Below are 24,594 nucleotides of genomic sequence, written 5' to 3'. Positions count from 1 at the left end.
TCAAGTGATGAAGGCCTGTGTCCTGGCACCAAGTCACTTAGGCACGGGTTTTGTTCCAGCCAGTGAGCTGAAACATACTGAAACACAGAAAAATTCTGTCAGTTAGTTCTTTCTTTGTCTTCTCTTCATACCAATCAAAGAGTTAGCTTGCTGTGTTCTCAGATGTTTTGGATTCTCCCTCTTCCTTGTTATAGTGAACCAGGCACCCACTGTTTTTACTGAAATGGCTGAAATGTAGTGAAACAGAACAGCAATAGAGCTCTAATAACATCCCCCTTTTCAGTTTGTGTTCCTTTCTTTGTGTGCTTCTTTCACCTTGTTCCAATCAGTAATAAGATCGTACAGAAAACTGATTTTTATTTTTTTCCCATGCTGTCTGTTGTTTATATTTTTTAAAGGAGCTTCAGAAATGCAGAGAAACTCATACAGCTTATTGGTTGAGTTTCATTCCTGGTCCTGTGATTGCAATTATCTGAAATTTACCAATACTTTCTGCATATACAGAAGTACATATGTGTATACATACATACCTACACGTGCTTAGTTAAGCACAGCTGTTTGAGTATCTTATTAAGCATCAGCTGGTAACAAAGTGCTCTGAAACCCAAAGACTGTTCAGCTTTGGGTTGCTCATTTCTTGCACTGGGATCAAGGGATTGGTGAAAGTGGAAGTTGTGGTGTCAGTGTCTTGACTGGGTAACTTAACCATGGGCATCATTAATGGTCATCATAGCAAACCTAAATCGTGTTTTGGGAGGTTTGAGTCACTTGTGGTTTAAGTATATTTTAAAACAAAGCATGAGCAGCTGACAGATTTCCTGTAAATACCGAAGATTTGTTGTTGGTGGCTTCTTAAGAGACAGCAACCTGAACTAAACGATAAACATCTACTTCTGACAGAAAATACTGTCTGCTGTCATACATTCACTTTTTACTGTTTTGGTAGTAAGAACAAAAACAGAAAGGAACTTGAAAAGGCTGCAATTTTTTAGGGGCTGAATCCTTAGTTTGGGTCGTGATGAATGTAAGTGTTTGAGAGGCGAAAATGGAAGAATCTACCCTACGAAAGGTTGTGCTTTCTAGAGTGACTGAAAATACAATAACATTTTTATAGTGCTCCATATTTCTGAGAGCAAATTTCAAGCTCAACTAGAAGTAAGCAACTGAGAATGTGTTGCTATTGACTGACTGGGAGAGGGTGATGTCTTTATTCTAAGCAACATTTGGCAAACAAAAGAGACAGAAGAAAGGGCAAATTAATACTCTGTGAGCCTAAATGCTTTGTTTTTCTTTTGTAATTGTTCTTTTCTGGGTCCAGACTCTCTTTTGCAAGTCCCACCACTCACCCCCCCTTTTTTTTTTTTTTTTTTTTTTTTAACTAGATCAGCTTGCTTTTGAACTTCTTCTAAATACATTAGTAAAAATGTTATAGCAACCCCTGTCTGATGGCTTCAAGTCTAGAGCCTAGGGCTCAGTAAAGTCAACTTGACTTTTTTTTTTTCAATCAGTCACTGTCTGAAACTTTATAAAAAACATTGTGTACGGTCATCTTACTTTCATTATTTTGATTTTCAAATAATGAATTTCTTCTTTAGATCATGTGGAATCCTTGTGTATTGAGTACAGGAGCGCATTGGGGAGATTTGTTACAGTCACCGCGCGTTTGAAAATGGCAGTTGCATAAGAGTACAAAATATTTCCGCTCCTGCTGTGGGATAGAAATCTGATGCATGAACTCCTCTGTTCACCCAGATGTGTTATGGAGTGGTTGTGTTGAGCCAGAAAATAGGAAGATTTTTGACTATGTGCCTGCTTCTAATAACAAGAAGGCATTGTGCCATGGAGGAGGCTGTCTTCTGGGTCATTGACCTAACCATGTTAGTTTGCTTCTAATTTGTTTTGGGTGAGACTTGAGGACCTTGGAACTTGGTAAAATTGTGTTTATATCCTGTGCCAGCTCGAAGGACTTTTTTTTTTTTGTCTACCTGCTTTAATGCTTTATCAGGCTCACTCATTACTGATGTAGTAAGCACGGGCAGCGAATGGAGTTAAAAGAATGTGTTAATTGCTAATTGAACAAACGTGTCTGTATGTGAGGAGTGACAGTTTAGCAGTGGTTTGACTTGAATTAAACAACTCCTGATGGGTCTGGTGAAGACAAGTCCTGTGATGAGACCTGCTGATCTCATCAGCACAGATGAACTGAGCAGAATCCCTGTTTCCCTACACTTGTTATTGTTTGTTATATTGGCTTTTTTTTTGTTTTCCTTCCAGAGCCAAAAAAGCCCCAAACACACAAAAAAAGAAAAAGCACTCTACCTGGGTATCATTTTTATTTTTACAAGTCAAAACAAGCAAGTGGAAGAACACAGAACCCTCTGTGAACAACTTATTTTTAGTTCATTTGTTCAGGATTGAGTAATCCCTGAGATGAGGCATCATGAGTCACTTTGTTCACTGTCAGAACGTACAAGTTCCTGTACATGAGAATTATAAACTATGTCACTGCTTTGAAATGGGTGTGTTCAGTGGATGTGACTTCATTTACTGTGAAATATCCAGGATAGTGATCAAATCAGTGTTTTTTCTTTCTAAAGAAAGACTTACCTTCTAAAAGTCTTGCTAGTGATATTTTGAGTAGGAACTGTAAGAGTTCTATTCATAATTCAATCCATGTTTTTCCATCACATTTATTTAAGGCGTGTTGGTAAAAATCTCTTTTCTGAATACAAAGAAAGGACAACTTAATTTTAGTGCTGAAAATGTAAAAGTAACTTTGATGTTTGAGGTTGGGTGTGGCCTCCCGTCATTTCATCCTTCCCCACGTTCGAAGGAGAACCCGATTTGAAGATGGATTTGGTGGCATGGACCTTGTCCAGTCACGTGGTGAATATCTCCAAGGATAGGGATTCAGCAGCTTCTCTGGGCAACCTGTGGTGTGATTTATTTCCCTCTTTCTTTATATCTACTACTAGAAACTTGCTGTACTGCTCCCGTGTCGTTTTGGTGGGAACCTCAGGAAGAGCCTGGCTCTTCCAAATATGTAGATGGCCATTAAATGACTGTGTATAGAAATTGGACTTCTCCTTTGGCTGGTCTCGAGTCTGAAGAGGCCTAGGTCTCTCAGCCTGTTCTCCAATGTTGTGTTCTTCGTTCCTCTGTCTGTGTGGATGTCCCTTTAAGTTTTTTTCTTTTTTATTGACATCTATTTAAAACAGTAATCAAGTGGCTGTTTGTTATAGCATACTTGGCAAATAGATAAACCAGATGCTGTAACAAGCATCTCTTCATTCTTTGATTTCCATCGTTTATTTCAGAGAAAGTGTGAGAACACTCTTTCAAAGGATATGTATAAAAGAGGCCTATTGTATAAGTTCACACAGAATTCAAAGAATGCAAAATAGCAACTACTCTGTGGGAATTCATCCTCTATTATTAGTGCAGGCAAAAATGAGTCAATTAAAGCATCTTCTGTCGAGCTACTTGTTCTTTCAAATCCATTAATTGCTGAGCTAACTACAGGAAGACTAAAATCTCAAAACAGTTTGGGGAGGGTATCACAATGAACTAATCTCATCAATCACTTGATTTCTGCAAGAAGTTTTTGTTCCAGCTTTTGACAAGGGCTCCTGTTCTAGCAAAAATATTAATAATGGCTTGCCTCAATTGAAATGTTGTGCCTGTTTTTCTCTCCTTAAGAGTGAAGTGGAGGGTGACAAGCCCCTGGAAGTCCATGCTGCTTCAAATGAGGAGCGAGCCCTGAAGTAGAACACCGGATCACTTGATGTCAAACAGGTAGAGGATAAAAAGCAGTAATAGTAAATGACCACAGCTGCGAAGTAACACAAACACTTGCAGATTGGACTTGTATGTAATTATCTTCTTCATGTTGATGTAGAGGGGAAGAGAGGTAGTAATTTCAATACTGTTTGTTTGTTTTCTTCTCCCCATCCCATTTCTGCCTCCAGTACCAAAAAACTGCTTGCCTGTGCAGGTATAGAGAAGGGGAGAGGAACCTATTCTCTGCTCTTAGGTTTTCTCTATAAAGTTTTGCCAGTTTCAAGGTACAGCCTCATCTTACAGCCTGTAACAGTCTGTGGTGTGCCTGACCTTTCATGTTGGTGCACTTCACTAATGAAACTTGCTTCTTCAGTTGGAAACCATAGTGCAGGAAATGGAGGCAATGTCTCAATGTTCTGAGCCAAAAGCTAAAGTTGAGACTCCAGTTCTGGTTTAGGCTGCTTTCACAGCAAGTCCTGTGATTGTTACGGTTCTCTAGAAAGAAAGAAAACAAAACAAAAGGCAGAAACTCCTAACTTTTGAAGGTAGTTCTAGTTCATAGAAGAGAAATAGCTGTGTGTCTAAGGCCTGTTATCACTAATGCTTATGTAATTGGACATCATTTAGGACGACATATCAGATTATTTTCTCACACAGAAGATAGTAAGGATGTCTTTTTTTTTAACATGTTTTTTAGTTGCCTGTCTTTGCTTATATTACTTCCACATTATGTTAAAGAGTTATTTTTCATCAGGATTCTAGCATTGTTGGGATTTCTCTTAAGATTTTTTTTTAATTCAGTGTTCATTTTACTAGTAAAGTAATTTTATTTTTTTCCTAGCTGCCAACTGTCTAAATAGAGCTCAGATTTAGAAAACTCCACCAGTTTTTATTCCATGCATCATCACCACTCACAAACACTATGCAGAGTGCACGTCTGCTGAACAAGTGTTCTGCTTTTACAGCTTTACCAGCTAAACTAGTTTTTAATGTTGTGCTTCCATTAATATTTAATTGCTATAGCTAGTTCGCAAAAGGGCAAAGATACTTTGAGTGGCTGATTTACTGAAGTTTTCCTTCAGACACAAGAACTAGTTTTCTGTCAGAATATGAAGTCTCTACATGTGTTTTCTAGTATCTTTTAAGACAGCCACATAAAAATATACAAAACGAGATTTTTTTTTTGGTAAGATATCAAGAAAAGCAAGGAAAGCTGCTCTGAAATTCACTAACACATTGTGCTGCTTTTTAGCTAGGACAGTGTTAATAAGTGATAAAAAGCCAGGAAAGCTGAAGTTTTGAATATTTTTGGGATACTGTCCCAGTGCTCAATACAAACAAAGCCCATAAATAAATCTTATTTTCTTTAGTATATGAGCATAATTTCTGCCAGATCTTTCCTCGCTGTCTGAGACTTCAGTACTTGTGCTTATGGCAACTTTTCTTTAGAAGAAGAATAAAAAAAAAAAAAGTAGGAGGAAAAGCTGTCAGGAAGATTTATACTAAAGCTATCCAAAACCTTTATCCTCAGGATTTCAATCATTAGTATACACGTAGAGTATGCTGTATAAGTAGAGGCATGCTTTTTTTAATAGCTGCTGCCTCAGATGTTCTACTGTCTTTCTTGCTAGAGTAAAGATTGCTCATGTGTTTAAAGTATTTGGGTGCTGCTGGTTTTGAAATCTGCTTGCTTTGCCACATGTTGTTTCTGCATAAATACACCTACTAGAGTTTTGACCTAGAGCAACCAAATGATGGAAGTTCAATTCAGTCTCAATTTTCAGCTGTTCTGTGGGGGTGGCAATTTGTTACTTCTGCTTGAAATCAAATCTGATTATTTAACTCCATACTCAAGTCCAGCTGTTTTGTTGGATTTGGGTGATCCCAAATGTTGGAGAACGCTGCTGTGATCTTTGAAAAGATGAGTTTGTTTATTCTGAATGAGATCAGTCCTGAGAGTCTCACTGTGTATTAAACTGTTGGCAATAATCCTAGTTGAATCTGGTTATAAAGTAAATGTGGTCTCATTTTCCTTACAAGGATTTGTCACAGCATGGGTCTTTGACTTTTGACTGATCAGGGACAAAATTGCTTTGGCTTGGAAGCAGTAACATGTTTCTCCGTTCCAAAAAAACCAGCAGCATTGCACTTCAGTGCATGTTTGTGGTTAGCAGTTATATGCGAACTACAGCCCAAACCACATCCATCCCATCATGGGAGAAACAAGCTTTAATTTTATCCAGTTGTGCTCGTGAACTTTATGGAGGTGACAAGAGTTTGTGTTTTTTTGTGTTTTTAACCTGTTCAGGTTCATTTTTATCTAATTCTATTTGTTCCAATTGAATTACCCTAGATTTATACCAGAGTAAATCAGATTAGAGAAAGTATACCTGATGGGAATGAAATAGAATTCCATTTGAGAATGCTGATTTATTACAAAGGATGCCAGTTGATGCTTTGTTACTGTGAAATATTCTTTCTCTTTTATATTTCCATACAGCATAGCTATAGGAACCAAGGAACTCGATGGTCCTTGGAGTTCCTTCCAACCTAAGCCGTTCTAGGATTAGTGCTGTCATGTCAGAAATATGATTACTTAAATCCCTACACAAGATGTTAATAGTGAGGGTGTTCATCAAATGGATTTTGGTCAACTTTCAACATCAAAGAAAAAAATATAAATGCATTTTGACGATTAAAAGAAAAGGCCTACGATACCATAATTCTGTTTTTTTTCTTTTCTTCACCCTTGTCTCAATATCAGTTGTGCCCTTTTGACTTCAGGCGAATAAAAATATAGATAGAAGCAACGAGTTCCTAGGAAAAAGAGGACAGCCATTGGAATCCATTTTGAATGTGACTAATCTGCCTTCTGCCTCAGGAAAGACTGCCAATGTGCTGCTTGGGCTTCTGCAATGGTATTTGTGAAAGGACGCTGTATTTTGGGTCAATCTTGAGACCTTGTCCTCTGTTCTGCAGTGGGAGTTAAGTCTGCCACACTTGTCCTGTTGCAGGATCAGCACTGCAAGTAGCAAGTCCCAAAATTCCTCAGTCTTGTTATTATTTATGTATAAAATAAAATTCCTATTACATAAAATAGTTATGATTTCTTTTCCTATGTTCTTTAAGCTTGTATATCTGACCTTGGTACAATGTGGGAAAGGTTCTTAAGATGCTGTTGACAATGCCAGTACATCTAACAGTGAGGTAAAGAAGCTTGAAGTAGCAGGATGTTTTGGTTGACATTAGGTAATGGAATTATGCATTACAGCAACTACAATGAATCTTGTGTTTTCTCGAGTCTCCCTCTCCTTTCTGTGCAAATCTTCTGCCTCACCAGTGCCAGTGGGAGGTATATAATGAAGCATCTGTGAATTCCTGTCTAGTAGACGGGTGGGAATGGAGCTGCTAATGTTTGTTCTCGTTTTTGCTTGAATGCACATCTCAATGGGAATGAGAATATTGTGGTGGTGAGAACCAGCTATAGAATAACTTGTCTGTTTCCTCATTCTGGGAAGGGGAGAAAAAGCGTAGCAAAGGGAAGTACAAGAAGATTTCAAACATCTTGAAATCCTTTCACTATAAAACCATTTTTCACAATAAAATCATCATTTGTTGTTGCCATTTTCAGGAATGTCTCCCTTGGTGATGCTTGAGGAGATACTGATACACAGTCAGTTGTGGAGCTTATAATCCAAGCAGCTCATAACGTTTAAAGTTCTGTGGGTGAATCTTAAATGTTCCTGAATGAATCATCGGTGAATATGAGGAAAGGATGAAACTAAACAAGTGCTGTAAGATGAATTCTGGAAGAAAAAGGCATTTAAAGGATTTAAAATGTTTTTAAACATCTTTGTAATTACTTGATGCGGTGTTCCAGCATTCCACAGACTTCCACAGAGGAAAAAAAGAGATGAACCTTGGCAATGCTAATGCCAGTCTGTCTGGGCATTATAAAACAGGCAAATTCTTTGATATAGGGCGTAAGGCATGTAGTTGCCTCAGGCAGAAAATAGTATCTCACAAAATGTTCAGCACATGTTTTTATGAATGTTTTAGGCTGGTAAATAATTGTATGTGTTGTTTAAAAAAATCCCAGGTTAACTAAGTATAGTGACTGAAATGCTTTTTGTTTGGGTGCATCTTCATTTTGCCTGTTTACACTTCTTAGAAATGTCCCCAAACAATAGGCTGCAAATGCTTTTATCTGGCAGGAAAAGGCTGCCTTCAGCCACCTGCATACTCAAATGAGGAGATGGTTCCAAAATTGGAACAAGATGTCCCTAACTGGACTCCTTACCTCTTCTAGCAATGATTTTTCACAAGTACAGAAAAGTAATGTTGCATGTAATGTTTTGAGAGTGCAGGAGGTCATAGGCTTTCAACACTTGGTACACTCCTCGTGAGGAACAGGAGAGCAGTTGGCTGCTGTTTGATATATGTATACATATACAGATGCTGCAGCCTCTTTTTTGCATGCGTTATCTTTTGCCAGACTTCACTTGTGAGTATTACAACATAAGATGAAAGCAGTACATTCCCCTCCCAAGTTTCACATCAGCAATTTGATCAACCTTCCACCCTAAGCCTTTCAACTTGGTAACTGGAGCCTGTGTAAATGAGGAAACTGTCCTTATCTTAGCACCCTCAGTCACACTGTCAGCAAATTTACTAGGGACGGGTTGCAATGCTGCCTGTTAAAAACATGATCTTTAAGGTCTGCAGCTTGTGGAGATGATCTGGTTATCCAATTCAGCCCTTGGTCTGGGATGGAAATTCCTATATGTAGTTTCTTTTTTTCTCTGAGTAAATGTGGATAATGCAGCCTCTCATTTTGCCAGAAATATGTTGTTAGCTGACTAATCCTGCTAGCCCATGCAAGTGGAAAACCTTGCAGCCTTGAATAATATCACACTATTTTGACACAAGTGTTTACTGAAAGAAAAGAAGTTGGCTTAATGCTCTGACTGCAGAAGGCCCCCAGTATGAACTTATCATCAGTATTTTGAAACCTTCCTTGTAGCTGTCGCTACTGAAGAGAGTTATAATTCTTCAGTGTGAGAAAGCAAGATTGAGACAGCAGGAGTGGTGCTTTAGAGCTGGAGAAATGGCTTGCTACAGCTCTGTTTATTAGCCGTGGCACAAAAAATTGTACAAGTACTTTTTTTTTTTCCTTTTCTAATTCATTACTGTTATTTCCATACCTTCCTATAAAGTACAAGCTCCTGGTAAAGCCAGTTTTAATATAATAATCTGCTGTTAGCAGAGAGCATTTCAGTTCTTCAGGTTTGCCAGAGGAGCCTACGTACTTTCCCACTGGGCCTTTCTGAATCTTTCTGAATGTAGCATCTCAGAGCAGGATCAACTTTTGCACCTGGATGGCCTGGCAGCTGCCTGGGTCAACAGCTCTGCGTAGTGTTTTTGACAGGTACAAAAGCTGCTTGTTTACAAGGAAAACCTTTGATAGCAATATCATAACTACAAAGCAGAAGAGGAGATATCTCTTAGCAGAAAAAAAAAAGTCTTGTGTAACAACATCCTGTCCTTGTGCATCTGTGCAATCAGCTGATTCTAGTGTTTCTTGACTGTGTATTGATGTGTCAGGAGCTGACTGCTCTCTCAAGGCCTCTCTGAAAGCTGTGTTGGTGTATTGATGCAGTTGCATTGTTTTCTCCCATTCCATGTTGGTGAAGTGTATTGTTGGTCATTTTGTTAAAGACCAGTGCCTAATCTGGACTTTCATCTTGCTCTCTTGATGTTATGGATTCCACCAGAATGCCGCCTTTACTACCACGTTTTCACCCGGTGTTACTGGTAGCTGTTGCATTGGGCTTGAAAGCTGGAGAAATCAAAGGTGGGGTCGGGAGGTCTCGCAGGTGGTTATCAGTCTTCTTCCCCTAAAAATGGATTTTTTTATAGTGCCTGCTCCAGGCCAAGCTATCAGGCTCTTTTGATTTCTGCAGACCTTTTTTCTGCCAACACCCAAAGCAAGGTGGGTGTCTGAAGCGTATCCAGCTGCAGCAGGTGAGCTGGGTGTGATGCCCCATCGTGAGACCCAGATACCGAGGGATGATCTGGATAGATGGTGAGGTGTCCTGGGGGCACAGGCTGACAAAATTTTGGTGGGTGTTTCATTTTTTTGGGTCTATAAAGAGGGAGGCTGCCCCTGGGCAACTTGTTAGTATCTTCCCAGGAGCAGCCATGCAGCAGACTGAGCTACACACAAACAGTATCCCAATGTTCAGGTCTCTGCCCACTGTAAAGACAGTGAAGGTCTGGAAACTGTGTTTATACTTGTTTATACTATGAATATAGGAACTGCATAAACCTCAGGAGTTTAATGTGATAGGGACTAACACTAAAGGATGTGCTTTACTTGTAGTCTGAATGCTGAGGTGAGTAACAGAGACACAGAAAGTAGCAAGTGGGCAAGGTGGGTTGTTTGCTGTGGTGCACTGTGTGGCAGAGGGCAGTTGCTCCAGAAGACGCTTGCTGTGGTCCTTTAGCTACTGCCCTTCTTCTGTCCTTCTGCCCGGGGAAGGCAGCTCTCAGCTTAACACTGGGGAGCTGGTCCGTGTGTTGGACCAGGACTTGCTCAGCATGCCTTTTAATACAGAAATGAGTGACCAGGTAAGTGAATTAACTTAGAAGGAAGAACAAGAAATCTTTTTTCAGTGTTACTGCATGATGGCTACACAACCACACCACTTCCCAAACTGGAATTCTTTGAAATCCTATGGTCTCTGTCCCATTGTAGTAATAAACCCAATGTCTGTGTAGTCAACGTGATGCACTCAGCTCCAGGGCACAGCACCCATGCTATGGAGGAGTCACCTGCAGCATGGAGCTGACCTCAATCCCCACCTGGACCCAGATGGAGCCTGCCAGGGGGCAAAGCAGGCCTGGAACAGAGATGCACAGAGTTACTGCCTTATGATGGCTTCCTGGAGGGTGCAGGTGAGCACTTTCATCTTCGTGGGGGTAGGGAGAAGAATTAAGCATTAAGCTGGGCAAGACTAAGTGGCTGCATGCATGCACCAAGTAAAGCTTGTAAGCAGAAAGCTATAGAGGCTGCCCAGGGAGATGGAGTCACCGTCCCTGATGGTGTTCGAGAACTGTAGAGATGTGGCACTGAGAGGCATGGTTAGTGGGCATGGTGGGGTTGGGCTGGTGGCTGGACTGGATGATCGTAGTGGTCTTTTCCAACCTTAATGATTCTACGGCTTTGTTTTTCTGGATCCTTTCTTCTTTTGTTAGTATTTGTGTATAGAAATGCACGGAGCTGTGCATCCATCCATAGTGAAAGGGATTCTTCCCTTCCCCCACCATCTGCCCTAGATTAAGTCCACAAACGTCTCTGTAAATACAGCCGGCCTCAGACTCACTTCCTGAGGGAGCCATTTCCTGACTCGTAGGGCGCTCGAGCAAGTGCTCATTCATGCCATGAATCATAAAGGTAACCTCCGTTCAAAGCGCTGTGCCATGCTTTGGCTTCCTACAAAAAACGGGTTTTGTTGTTGAACACAGCCTGCTGACATCAGCTGTGCGCCTACCCTTGGAGCTGTTCCCGTAGGGTTTTTGGATCTATCTTAAAAGAGTAGTTTCCAACTGCCTGGACAAATGGTGGCTGCTGAAGGCAGGGAGCAGTCCAGGAGCAGTATGTTTGCTGTCATGTATCATGCATGACGCATTTTTAGAGTGGCATTAGCCCCTGCAGGACCTGTCCTTATGTTCTGAGGTGTGCTAGAGGATGGCTAATGCAGGGGCGTCCTCTGCCAGCCCCTGCTTCCCCAGAAGCCCTGCAGACCTGTGGGAGGAACAAAGCCCCCATGTCTGTTGGTCTCTGGTGCCTGCAGTAGGTTGCAGCTCCTCGGTGTGGAGCAGGCCATGCTTAGAGCACAGAGTTGTCTCAGCAGGCTGTGGGCCAGCAGGCCTGCAACACCACCTTGGTTTTCCTTGTGAGCCCACGGCATGGCCCTGCCCAGGGCCCAGCTCAGAAGCCTACCCTGAGCATGCCCAACTCTTCCCCTGGGGCTCCCTTGTGGGACAGCCAGTGACATATCCAGGCTGGGCTCTTGGTTTTTGGTGACAACCTCATTCTGGCCCATGGCCCCTTTCTGGCTGCTTTCCCAGTGCTGCTCTGACCTCTGGCCCTTTCCAGAGTAACTGGGAGAGCTGGCACACCTTGGCCTCCCCTGCTTTCTAGGTTCCTCTACCACAGGTCCTTCAGGCTCCTCATGTGCAGTTACTGCTATGGCTTTTATCAGCGATCACATAACTACATTTCCTTAAAATGCAGGCAATTATTACCTTCAGAGCCAGAGAACAGTAAGTTCACTCTTTTATGTCCATTTATTTGGAGCATGGAGCTTTTCAGCCGGGTTAATTTGTCACTGTGGCGGCCCTGTGGCATCACTGACCTATCAAGGGGCTGGGCTCTGTGCCAGCTCCGTACCTCCAGCTGTATGGCTGGGCTCCCCAGAGCTCTGGCTGCATTGCCCTGTGCCAAGGCAGCTGCCTGAGGCTGTCCCCTGCTGCGCAGCAGCCGCTCCTCTGCCAAGGATGGGAGGCAGTGAAAGCATGCAAAGAAGCTGCTGGCTTCCTTTTGTGTGTGCGTGTTTGTCCCTACTGTCATTTAAGGTCTTTCCCCAGCAGTAAGGGTGGGTTGCTGGCTCCATCTCTTCTCCTCCCTTAGTCACAGTGTCACAGGATGGCTGAGGTTGGCAGGAACCTCTGAGGTCAACTGTTCCAACCCCTGCCCAAGCAAGGGCATCCAGAACAGGGAGCTGAGGCCACTTTCAGGCAGCTTTTGGAGATCTCCAAGGAGGAGACTTCAGCTCTGTAGCAGGGGCAAGGTCATTTTCCTCCTAAAGCTAAAGCCTTGGGGGCATTTTCATGAGTGACTTACAGCCAGGTGAGGGCTGTGTGCCTTCTGCAGGGAGTCTGAGGCTGAGGCTTCTCCAGCCCCCATGCCTTGCTGTCACTGCTTTGTCCTCACATGCCCCTGTAGCTTGCTATGTGCTAGGGCATGGCTTGTTTGGAGGAGGCCTGCCCACTTGTGCATTAACAGAGCTTTCCCCTTCCTTAGGGGGGAAGTTCTTTACTGGAAGCATCAGTTTTTTCAATCTACATTGGTATTAAATGTGAGAATCAGATCAAGTCTGAACTGTGGAAAGGCAATACTCAAATGCATAACTTGTGCCCAGTTTTGATTGTTCCAGATAACATATTCTGTAAGCATTTTGACATTCAAATGTTTTTAACTTCAGGAAAGGGAAACTAACATGAGATGTTATAGACGTTCCTGGAGGACAGCTGACTCGTATGTGGTAAGGTGGACAGAAGAGCGGCTCCCCTCTCTTAGAATAGAGATTTACCTATAGGTTTAATCATCAAATCTCTTGTTTTGAGGAAAAGTTAAGAACAGAAACAAACAAACAACAACAACAAAAAACAGACTAGAAAAATGGTGCTTATGGTAAAGAAGAAACTAACTGGTCCTCTCCTGTTAGTTATGCTGCCCTAATTGTTTAACAAGCTTCAGCCATTGGTTAGTTTCCTGAAAGCAAAACTCAACACCCTGAAGTAATTTACTGTATGATAATTCCAACTTGGTGCTTGTTCTGGTTTTGTAAATGTTGTGGAATGCTTTGCTGAAAAGAGCACCAGATGTTTCTTATGGTGCACACTTGAAGGTCACAGCTGCATCTCATAACTTCGTAGCAGATGTAGCAAAGGCAAGGATTTCCTGCTGAGTGCCAGGCTGTCAGGATGTTGTTTACTTCAAGGTGAGCCAGCTTGGCGATGGGTCGTGCTGGGCAGGAAAGAGCAGATAAACCTCATGCTGTGAAGCCTCTGGTTGAAAAGAAACCGTTGAGTTTCAGATTCCTGACCGGTATTCTTATGGCTTCTTTAAAGGCACCTGGCACTGCAGGAATTGCTGGTGCTGACCCGTCATGCCTCACTGTGGAGCAGCTGGAGGAAGGCGTTTCTGCAGTGCAGGACTTAATTCTCTTTTATGTGGTGCCCAGTGCCAGAGGCAATGGGTACAAACTGTGGCACAGGAGATTCCCTCTGAGCACCAGGCAGCACTTCTGTGCTGTGCAGGTGACAAAGCACCAGCTGGAGCCACCCAGAGGCTGTGGGGTCTCCTCCTTGGAGATCTCCAAAAGCTGTCTGGCCGTGGGCATGGGCATCCTGCTCTGGGTGTTGGACGAGACCTGATGGACCTGGAGGACCCAACAGCCTCATCAATCCTGTCATTCTGTGATTCAGCCCCCCTGAGCACAGCATGCATCTGCAGGGAAGAGTGCACTATGTGCAGCACTCAGAACTCAGCAACAGGTTGTGGTAAAGGCTCTGTGCCTCTGATTGCCTGCTCTGTGCAGGGGAACATGGCCAAGGTGTGTGGAGTTAAAGATGGTCCTGCTGGGGCATGCAGCAGGGATCATGAGGGCGTCCAACTGCAGGGTGAAAAGTTCTTTGGCTTTGCACAACCTGAAGCAACAGCCAAGTCCAAATGGCAAGGAAAGCAGTTCTGGGAATGTGGTTGTTGCACAGCTTCCTTGCGCATAAAGGGCTTTCCTTGGTCATAGCTTCCTGCAGGTCTTCTGGTCAGATTTCACAGTTTGATGATGGCAAGCTTGACATGGAAATGCAGAATCATTTTACTACTTCCCTGTGCTGAGAAGGTCATCACCTGATGCCTATAAATCCTGCATATTTGCTTATGGTAAGGTTTTCTTCACTGGGACTCTCTAACCTTGATCTCATTCACTTTCATTTGAACTGGCTGCACTGTGTCACGCAGTGGACTTCATTCCCTTGGCCTGTCAGCTCTTGGAGATATGTCGTTACCTACGATGGGTGTGTTTCCCTGCAAGGCTGAGGAGCAGTGTGTGCTGCCATTACCCCTGGAACCTTCAGCCACCCTTCAGCCACTTTTGTCTAAAAGTGAATTAATCCAGTCTTACTCCTAACACTTGTTTCTGCCTCTCTGCCAGGCCTGCCTGGTGCTGCTCAGTCACAAGTAACCCCTGCTTGCAAATCCATCAATGTGTGACTGAAGAGATCAATGGAAGGTAACAGTAATGCAGGGGGGGGGAGGTACTTGATATATTCCAAGAATTTATCTATGAGATGTCTCATTTTGCAAAGTAAGAGCCCTCTGTTTATGGGCCATTTGCACAGCCAGCCCTGCACGTGATGCCCTGCACTGCTGCAGACACTCTTTCTGCCCTTCCTTCCTACTGCATTGGCAGACCTCACATCTCAGGGACCCCCCAGGGGAAACACTGTGGGCTCACCCTGCCACCCCTTGGCCATTCCCACATTGGCTGGGTGTCTGTATGGGCCATTTCCTCTGTTTTTTTGCAGTTTGGCCTGTGCTGATTAAGATCAATCTAGTAAGCAATAAAAAGTAGCAGTAATAAAAACAAACAAACAAAAAAAAACCAAAAACACAGCAACCCTACCAAATATTTTGGGTTGATGCACGTGGAAACTGCCAGTTTGTTTGGGCTTTCCTTTGCTGAGGGCATCTTGAGTGCAGGGAGGCTCCTGCAGCATCTTCTGCTGCTCCTCTAGAATCCCAGACAAGGAGGGAGCTTCTCATTTGGGGTAAATCTTCTTGTAGTGGTGTTGTTTTTTAAGGGACAAGGGGTGTTTTTTCTGTAAGTGCAGCAAAATGTATTCTGGCTGTGTGGTGGTTAATATTCTTGCAAATCTGTGTTGGCCCGTGTTAGGAAGTTTGGTCTGGGGAAAAAAAGTGGAATTCAGCTGCCCAAACTGATTGCGCCAAGATTGAGTCTATAAACCAAAACTGAGAAGGTTTTCTGTTTCTTCCTGTCCGGTTGTTGTTGTTGCTGTGCCAGTCATTTGGAACAGGGCTAATGCAAAGGTTCATGGAGATCACAAAGACCCAGGGTGGAGTCCATCATAAGCAAAGCTAGAGGACGGTGGTTCAGAGGTGCCTCTGTAGTGGTAGTGGGATGCCAAGTGACAGCAACCAGCCTTGAAAATCCTCCCCCTGCGCTTTAACTGAAATTTTTTTACTGCTTCCCTGTGCTGAGAAGGTCATCACCTGATGCCTATAAATCCTGCGTATTTGCTTATGGTAAGGTTTTCTTCTCTGGGACTCTCTAACCTTGATCTCACTCGCTTTCATGCGAACTGGCTGGTTTTGAAAACACCTCAGTACCTTGGGAACGCTGCTGGCACCTGCTTCTGCCCACAGTGGGTTGGGGACATCCTGTCCCTCTGCTCGGCACTGGTGAGGCCTCACCTGCAGTACTGTGTCCAGGTGTGGGGTTGCCAGTACAGGATAGACATAGACCTATTGGAGTGTGTCCAGAGGAGAAATGATCCAAGGGATGGAACAGCTCTCCTACAAGAACAGGCAGAGAGCTGGAGAAGGCTGTGAGATGACCTGATAGTGGCTTTTCTGTATCTAAAGGGGAGTGGTAAGAATGAAGCAGTCATAAGCAGGGTCTGTTGTGATAGGACAAGGAGAAATGGTTTCGAACTAAAAGAGGGGAAATTTAAATTGGATATAAGGAAGAAGTGCTTTACATTCAGAGTGGTGAGGCACTGGCACAGGTTGCCTACAGAGGTGGTGGGTGCCCTGTCCCTGGAGACACTTGGTGAGGCTGGACAGGGCTCTGAGCACCCTGATGGAGCTGTGGATGTCCTTGTTCATTGCAGGGGAGTTGGACTATATTGCCTTTAAGGGTTCCTTCTATGATTCTATGACCACTGCCTTGTGCCAAGGAACGAGCAGCAGACCTTGCCTCTCTGCCTGGCAGAAGGAAGAGAGCCTTGGGAAATGGAGACGTAGTTTCCTTCTGAACAAACACAGCCAGCTCACAGTAGACGTCCAAGTGCAAATAAACAATCTGTGTAACTTAGAGGCAGTTCTGCAGCCAGTATTTGCTTTACATTCTCATGAGTTAACCACCCCCTGGGGCTTTTTTATCTTAAATCTTTAAAATGAAACTGAGACTGGCATGAAGATGAATGTTATCTCCCCACCCTGTTTTTGGAGGAGAGGTGTACCTGCGCTCAGTTCAGCTACCAGATACGGCTGCTGTGTTTGCCAGCAAAGAGCTTGGATCAGCTGGGCCTTGGGGGTAGGGAGGGCCTGGGGAGGGAGCTGTGCCTGGGTGGCAGAGTTGCAGCCTGCTCTGAGATTGCAGAGATTAAACACCAGCTGCCAATGTGCTAGCTGTGTTTTGTTTTGTTTTAGGGCACCTGATGCTTTTATTGAAATTACATCCTCTTCTCTGAAATGGAGTTCCTAAGGTCTGTTGGAGCACCAAAGTGCTGGCAGAAGGTTTCTGCACCACTGGGGAGGCTGCAGAGTGCCCCATGGGCTGGGGACTGCAGTGGTGCAGGGCATGGGGGCACAGGGTAGCACAAAGCAAGGGGAAGCTGGTTTCATTCAGCTGAAGTCAGGTGCTTGGTGTTGCAGCATTTCAGGCTCCTTCAGACACTCTGTAAGATTTTCTCCTTTAGGGTGTTCGGGTCTTGTGCATTTCCTTCCTTTCTCATCAACAGAGGGAGATGAGAACCAGTATTATGCTACATCCAGCCCATTTGCATTATGTTTTGCAATGGCTTTCTGCACTTGGCTGCACACGTCCCTGGGGTTTTCCCAGCACAGCCTGGGTCAGTAGGCAATGTGCCAGGCTGCAGTGTCCAGGGCAGCACGTGGGGTCATGCAGACATTGCTGGTTGCTCTGAGAGAGGTTCACAGCCACAGCAAGAAGAAGAGGGGAGGGGGCTGGGCTGTTTTTCTTGCACGTTTTATGATTTAAGTGAAATGGGCAAAAAAAAATCCTCCCTCGAGGCTGTCACTATGGCTACAGTTGTGAGGGAGCCTGTGAACAGGAAAGCATGCAGAAGGAGGGGTGGGGAGCTGTCCCTTCGTCCTTTCCCTCACCCTGAGGCCACCTTTCCATCCCCACCCGATGGGAAGGTTTTAGTTGCAAAGGTTTCTCTGGCTTGCTTTGCACAAAGCTTTTTTCCCAATGTTTCTGGGAGGGCAAGGGTTTCACCTTCCTGCAAGCATCACCATCTGTCCGTACACCCCTTTTCTAACTTCCTCAGAGGCAGGAAAACCATACCATGTAAGTAAGATAAGGCAGGAGGCTGAGATACCTTCAGCCCACACGCATGTACAGGGCTGGTTTTCTGCTTCCTGCACTGAAAATAACTGGTTTGCTGTCAAACAAACCATAGCACTGCTGTTTTCTTGAGCTATGCCATCCCTCTCTTAGGGGCTGGTTTTAGAACCCATACCACAAACCACATCAGAAAGGTTGCCTTTACCTCTGCATGTGAAAGTTTAGCACAACGGCAGCTGGCTGTCTTCTCCATTACCACCACCTGCTGTGTTTTGGCTTTTTTTTTTGTGATGCCTTTAGAGTCTGCTTCAATGGAATTCATTTAGAAAAAAACAATGCCAGACTGTAGGGGCAGAAGAAGATGAGCACGATTATGAGAAACAATTTTAAATTGCTTGAAAACACATCTAGGGTGTTTGCTTTTCTAATTACAGTGCCTAATTAGCAAGCTTGTTGCATTCAGTAGTGCTGCTTTGATAGCTTGATTGTGCTACAGGAGTGGGGCTTGACACTGAAGCAGTTCTGTCCTAGATATCTAATGAGCTGTTAATTTGAAAATAAAAGCATTCTTAAACTGCTCTACTAGGAGTCACCCTCTGGGCTGACATGTGTCCGACTGTCAAATTTAGGTTAGGGTTACCAGATGCTCTTACTGCCCAATGCTCTAGAATGAGGAGACATCTTCCAGAAAATGCAATTTATACAATAACCAAAGTCAGTGTAGAACTTCATTTCCTTTAACTCATTGCACTTTACAAGATAGATTAAATCTCCTTCCTTCCTTAGATATGAAAGCAGCTCTGGTCAAAAGAGGCTTTTCATTGTGGGCATCCTATGGAGCAAGAGGATAGAAACATGAAGATCTCATGCAGCCACTTCCACTGGCCTTTTGGGAGGAAGGCAGATACTGTATTGCAAAGCAAAGTTGATACATTTACTTTCTAACTTAAAAGATTAACAAGTTGATGAGCAGTACAGCTTTGTGCATTCCCTAGGAAGTATATTCAAGCTTCAAGCACACCCAACACTCATTAGGATGTTCCCCACAGTGGCGAACATGGAGATGTCCAGCCATTGCAGTACCTCAGCCCTAGGTACTGCAAACAAAACAGGAGTGTCTTCTCTCCCTTCTGGGAATAGCAGTAAGCAGTGCTTCACATGTGAAACCATGTCTGGGTGACACAAGTGCTGTTATCCAAAATGAAGGCTACACATGAGAATTAAATCAGACCACTGCCATAGAGTGAAAACTATTTATTTTTATAAAAGGAAATAAAACAAACCCTACCAGTGTGTACATTGTACACATTTGAATGACACTTACAAGAATGAAGTTTCCATATACAAAGATTACAAGCCCACACTGGTAAAGGATGGATACAAGCACATATTCAACTTGAGCTGCCTCCGCTGCAGCTCACAGTACCAATTACTCTATGACCACAGTTGCATAGTATTAGCATCCACACTATTTTATTCCACTACAAACACAGAAAGCAAGGAGTTTATTCAGAGAGCACGTATATTCATTGGAAGAGTTTAGTTGCTGGAATCTTCTCTCACTACTCTTCTGTTGCCATCTTCAAGAGATACTCTTTGTCGATTTTGAAGAGCCTCCAGCCCTCTTCAGTGGACAGATCAGAGGCACCCCTTCTCTTGTAGAACCTGATGGAGGGCTCATTCCACTCTGCAACTAGGAAGTGCATACTGCTGCAGCGGCACTTGACAGCAACCTGCAGAAGTGCAACAACATTTCAAGTAGCAGCCACAGGCCAGTGGGTCTTACTGGCCTTACACTGAGCAGCAGCCAGCTGCATATCACTACAAGTCATGAAGTTCATTTTGTCTCTCAGTTCAGCACTTGTCACTATCTGCCCTTAGACAGTGTTTAAGGCTGTCTGGTGCTCTATCATCTCTCTTAGTAACTCAGATATGCTAATCCTGTGTACTGCTCAAGGAGAAACTTGATTGCAGCTAACAGAAAAGCAAGACCAGCAAGACTGCTGTTATGTGTCCTCAGTGCTCTTTGTTTAGACTTATCACTCAGGCATACCTGACTCAAATTCTTCAGAATTTCTGATCCAATGCCAAGTCCTAAGGAAAAAAAAAAGCAACAAAAAATACAGTTGAGAAAAAACAGTAAGAAAGTTTGAATTTTAAAGTAGCCCTATAGGAAGCAAGTCATCTAAGCCTGTAGTACTTACCTCTGTACTCAGCCATTACATAGAAATCTTCAAGATACAACAGCTTTCCAATCCATGGATCATAAGTGAAGTAATACATAGCAAAGCCCACAATGCTGTGCCCTGAAACAAAGCATGCAGCTTTAGCTGGTCTGAAACTACTACTACTACAAGTTAAGTCTTACATGCATGTTTAAATATACAGATTGTGACATGCAGCCATTTGCTATAAGGTTAGAATAAGAATTAAGCACAACTGAAAACATAAGTATAAACTTGCATCAGCCTAACAGAAGACTGCCCTCTTCACACCCTGAAATGCTCAAGAGCAATGTTATAGTAAGCAGTGAACAAAGGCTTTTTTTTTTTTCCTACAAATACATACCCTACTGATTTATCAGTATTTCCTTTCTGAAATACAAAGCATTACAGAGCAGTTCAAAACCTATGTAACCGCCCCAACTCTGCCTTCTTGGCAACCCCAACCATCTGTGAAACTTTACAGAACAGTTCATCTTCCAATGCTCCTCTCAGTAAGTACTGTGAGAGAAAGTGTTCTCACAGACAACTGTTTCAGCAGCATTTCTGATACCTTAACTTATGTGCACACTGATGGTATTGCACTATTTTGTCTTCAGCACCAGCAAGTCAAGCTAAATAAAGCTGCATCTTCAAGTACAACCGCACTGCTCAACAGGAAAGAGAAACCAACTCTTCCAGCAGTAGCATACTCAAATCTAAGCCTTAAAAATGGTAACAGCTACCATAATACTCTGCACATACTCTAAAGGAAGCGTGCATAAACTTCTGATCTACTGTGTCTTTGGTAAAGGTTTGGGAATAGCACTTGTCCCTGTAGACCTTACCTCATATTATGATCATCTACTTTATTGTGTAACGGATCTTTTAGTTACCTCCCCGCCCATCCATGTACACAGAAGGGCCATGTACATGGCGAAGCTAGAGACTGTAACCTGAAGATTGGGGACAAATTAAAGAAAACATGTGATTCAACAGGATTACATAAGGTTAAGTTAGGGTCAAACAAGAAAAGCCATTTAATTACTTGGCATTAAGTACATTGTTACACCTGATCATCCAACATCTCCAAGGTTAGCAACTACTTCAGAACAGCATCACTCTATGTTACGGCATTTAAGCTTAGCCTGTTCCTCCTACCCCAGCTCCTCGCCGGAACCTAACGTCAGATAGGTCACAGTAAGCACAAGGCATCACTTGCATAAAAACGAGCGTAAAAACAAAACCTCACCTTCAGACGACCACTGTTCTTTCGGCACTTCCGCAACGAGACAGTGGTAGAAAGGGTGCTCGCCAAAACCATCCTCAAGGAGCTCTACGAAAGCAAAACAAACGGACAGCTCAGCCGCGGGCGCTGGCACCGAGCCGCAGCGGGGCGGGCGGCAGCCGCCTGCCTACCTTTCTCGGTTAGCACCACTTGATCCTCCATGTCCTCGTACTTGGCTAGTTCCTGGAAGAGCACAACAAATCAGCCGCCTCCCTGGGGCCGCTCTCCCCCTCCCCCCCCCCCCCCCCCCGCAGCCTTGCGCAACGCCCTGTTTGCGCTCAGCCGTGGCCTGCCCCGGAACCGGCCGCCTCCCCACCCCCCATCCTCCCGCCCGCCCGCACCTTGATCAGTCGCAGCAGGTCGGAACAGTCCTCGGGACGCGCGGCGCGGATACTGAACGAAGCCATTTTCGACGGCGTTTCCCCCTGCGGCCCCCTCGGCTGACGAGTCCCCGGTGCGTGAACAGGAGGAGCAGCTGCTTCTTCATTCGTGTCCCGGGCGCGGCGGCCACCTGCGGTCAGTCAGGCTGCGAGCATGTCCCGGCGGCGCTCGACAGGCAGACCACTCTCCCGCGGATACGGCGACGGCTCGAACTCCAAGTGTGCCTGCGCCAGCCCCACCGCCTCAATTTATAGACGACCGCGCTCCGCCTCTCCCCGAACGAGAGCCAATGGGAGCGCCCGCAGAGCTCGCCCCCAGCCAATGGCAGCGCCCCTCCCCGGAATCTTGCCTCGCCCTGCCAGCAACAGTTGCTGCGGATGTCTCGTGACTTGCCCCCAGCGCGCCCCCTGGCGGAGGCGGGTGGCGCAGCAGGACAGGCTCCTCCCTTCTCTCGGCGGTGGGGGGGGTCCGGTGTGCAGTGGGCTTTGTCACTTGTTTGTCACTTGTTTGTGACACAACCATATCCCTTGGAGAACAAAAATGCCCCATACTGAGGTACGCTCCTGGCCAAAGCTGTCACCATGCCTGTGATGAGGGCTCGCACAGTGCCCAGCCAAGCTGTTGTTCCCTGACCAGATCAGGGCCATAAGCCTGACATTTGTTGGAGAAATTCTGTCTTAATAGAGCTCTTCAAGGCTTTGGAGTATGGTGTGTAACCTATAGATAATGTAAATGTCCACTGGATCCTAGCCTAAATGACATGCATGGCTGTAGGCCAACCATGGCTGTAGGCCACTTAGATGACAAGTAGAGAATGACTTGGAATATATGTGGTTTTATTTTCACCTTTTTCTATAAACCTTGCAACTATCACATCCACTCCTGCATACTGTAAATGAGCCTCTCCTCTCCTCTCCTCTCCTCTCCTCTCCTCTCCTCTCCTCTCCTCTCCTCTCCTCTCCTCTCCTCTCCTCTCCTCTCCTCTCCTCTCCTCTCCTCTCCTCTCCTCTCCACATTTTGCTTTATCTGGTTTAACTGGTTTCAGGAGTAATTTGGGGTATGTGAAGACATTAAGTCATGCAGAATAACAGTTCTTAAAACACAGATCTCAGAACGTTTTCATAACACTCACACCCTGTTTTTCAGTGCACACAATGACGTAAGAAGTTTGTATTCATTTAGACATGAGGACCAATATGGAACATGATACTGCAAAAGAACTGTATGGAAAAGTGTATTCTGGTGGCCAGGCTCGGTCAAGAAAATCATCTGGCACATGCTTAGAGTCCTGGGAGACTCTAGCATCTTAAATTCACCCTAAATTCATTTTGCCCTCTATTAGATCAAGCATGTCCAAAAACCAGAAACATATCCGAAACAGGAAGTGGCAGTCACAAAATCACAGAATCACAGAACTGTAGGGACTAAAAGGGACCTCTAGAGGTCATCGGGTCCCACACCCTGCTGAGGCAGGTTCCCTATAGCAGGTTGCGCAGGAAAGTGTCCAAATGGTTCTTGAATGTCTCCAGAGCAGGAAGCTCCACAGGCTCTCTGAGCAGCCTGTCCCAGGGCTCTGTCACCCTCACAATGAAGAAGATTTTGCTTGTGTTTGTACAGAACTTTTTGCATTCCAGTTTCTGCCCATTGCCCCTTGTTCTATTGCTGCTCACCACCAAAAAGAGATCGCCCCATCAACTTGACCCTCACATGAGATCCCCTCTCAGCCTTCTCCACGCTGAACAGTTCCTGGACTCTCAGCCTTTCAGTCAGTGGCCAGTAGAAGATAAGATTTGTTCAGGAGGAGCTATGGATCTGAAAACCCTGAAAATCTGGTAGAGAGACAACCAAAATGAGCTACCAAAAACAGATCCAGCCTAACTACAGTGGATTTCATGAACAGATGTATTTTCAACTCCTAGAAATAATCTGTCTGGGATCAGAAATGGGGAATAGTGTCTGTCAAAAACAGTACATGAATTGTCCCAACTATTTTTTATTTCACAACGAGGAAGTAACACTATCTTACTGTTGTGTAAGAGCAGAAAGTGCCTGGTTTCTTTCATTTTCAAGTCAGAAGAGTCATGATTTTAGAAATTTTGGAGAAAAAACAAACAAACAAACCAACCCACATTTTCCAACCTGAGCATTTTTGAATCTTGCTCTAAGTAGCTTGGAAATATGCTGACATTGTGTTAATCCAGTTCATTGGAGTTAGATTTCAAACTCACAGGGCACAAGAATAAAATACTGTAAGAACACCAAGCCTCAAAAATGGTTTTATGAATCAATGGCAAATACAGAAAAAATCAACCCAACAACCCTACTCCACTCCATAAAAAAACCTCATGATTAAGATATTGAGATCTCAGACTTATGATGCAATTCTTTATTTATATGTTACCATTGGTATTTTTTTCAGTGTAATAGCAAGCATATTTAACAAAGATGTTCTGAAAGAACTCAGTTTTGTGAGTAAATCTGGCTGCTGAGCTTTGTACTTTTGAAGCAGCTTCTAACACTTGCCTCAGGTCCATTTGCCTTTCAGAATGTTTCATGTCATCTTAGAATCACGGAATGAGTCACCAGGTGCTTTGAGCTGGAAGGGACCCTAAAGATCATCTATTTCTGCCCTCCCCCTCTGTGGGCAGGGACACATTCCACTAGTTTCGTTTCTCAGTGTTGCTGATGTCACTCCTGGTGTAGCAGAAATTGATACTTAAACTCCAGATGATTTCCTGAGGGCTTGGTCAGCCTATTTATTTGCGCTTCTGGTGGGAATGAGTGTAAGTGTCCTGGTATTAACTGGTATTAATACAAGCAT

At 44.1% G+C, this 24,594-nt stretch overlaps 2 protein-coding genes across 5 annotated transcripts in view; one reads left to right on the top strand and one right to left on the bottom strand.

Moving 5' to 3' along the window:
- The window catches only part of APOO (apolipoprotein O), a 29,881-nt gene extending 23,004 nt beyond the window's left edge, over positions 1–6,877 (top strand). The window contains exons 8-9 of one of the 4 annotated variants that reach the window (XM_052674104.1): positions 3,700–3,795; positions 6,565–6,877. In XM_052674104.1, coding sequence (XP_052530064.1) covers positions 3,700–3,768 — 69 coding nt within the window. In that variant the 3' untranslated portion in view covers positions 3,769–3,795; positions 6,565–6,877. Of the gene's footprint in view, positions 1–2,274; positions 2,532–3,699; positions 3,796–6,544 lie in introns of those variants that run through there. The other 3 variants (XM_052674103.1, XM_052674102.1, XM_052674101.1) reach the window with 3 other exon arrangements.
- A 12,265-nt stretch (positions 6,878–19,142) lies between these two features.
- On the bottom strand, positions 19,143–22,002 carry SAT1 (spermidine/spermine N1-acetyltransferase 1). The gene is made up of 6 exons (XM_052673781.1): positions 21,734–22,002; positions 21,524–21,575; positions 21,357–21,440; positions 20,108–20,209; positions 19,957–19,997; positions 19,143–19,636 (listed from the first exon to the last, which is right to left on the bottom strand). Exons 1-6 carry the CDS (start codon positions 21,797–21,799, stop codon positions 19,466–19,468), a joined length of 516 nt encoding a protein of 171 aa, XP_052529741.1. The 5' UTR covers positions 21,800–22,002; the 3' UTR covers positions 19,143–19,465.
- Between the last annotated feature and the right edge of the window lie 2,592 nt (positions 22,003–24,594).

Source organism: Tympanuchus pallidicinctus, unplaced genomic scaffold (genome assembly GCF_026119805.1).
Source record: "Tympanuchus pallidicinctus isolate F22 unplaced genomic scaffold, pur_lepc_1.0 scaffold14, whole genome shotgun sequence".
Taxonomy (NCBI): Eukaryota; Metazoa; Chordata; class Aves; order Galliformes; family Phasianidae; genus Tympanuchus; species Tympanuchus pallidicinctus.
The sequence above is the reverse complement of the archived record's forward strand: the minus strand, read 5'-3'. Positions and strand labels throughout refer to the sequence as shown.

Bases quoted from the DNA above. Each gene is read 5' to 3' on its own strand.
- SAT1 (XM_052673781.1), bottom strand. From the start codon at position 21,799: ATGGCTTCGTTCAGTATCCGCGCCGCGCGTCCCGAGGACTGTTCCGAC. The intron at 20,210-21,356 runs GTGAGGTTTTGT...GCTTTGTTTCAG, and splicing joins AGAACAGTGGTCGTCTGAAG to GGCACAGCATTGTGGGCTTT. The intron at 19,998-20,107 runs GTAAGTACTACA...TTTTTTCCTTAG, and splicing joins TGTAATGGCTGAGTACAGAG to GACTTGGCATTGGATCAGAA.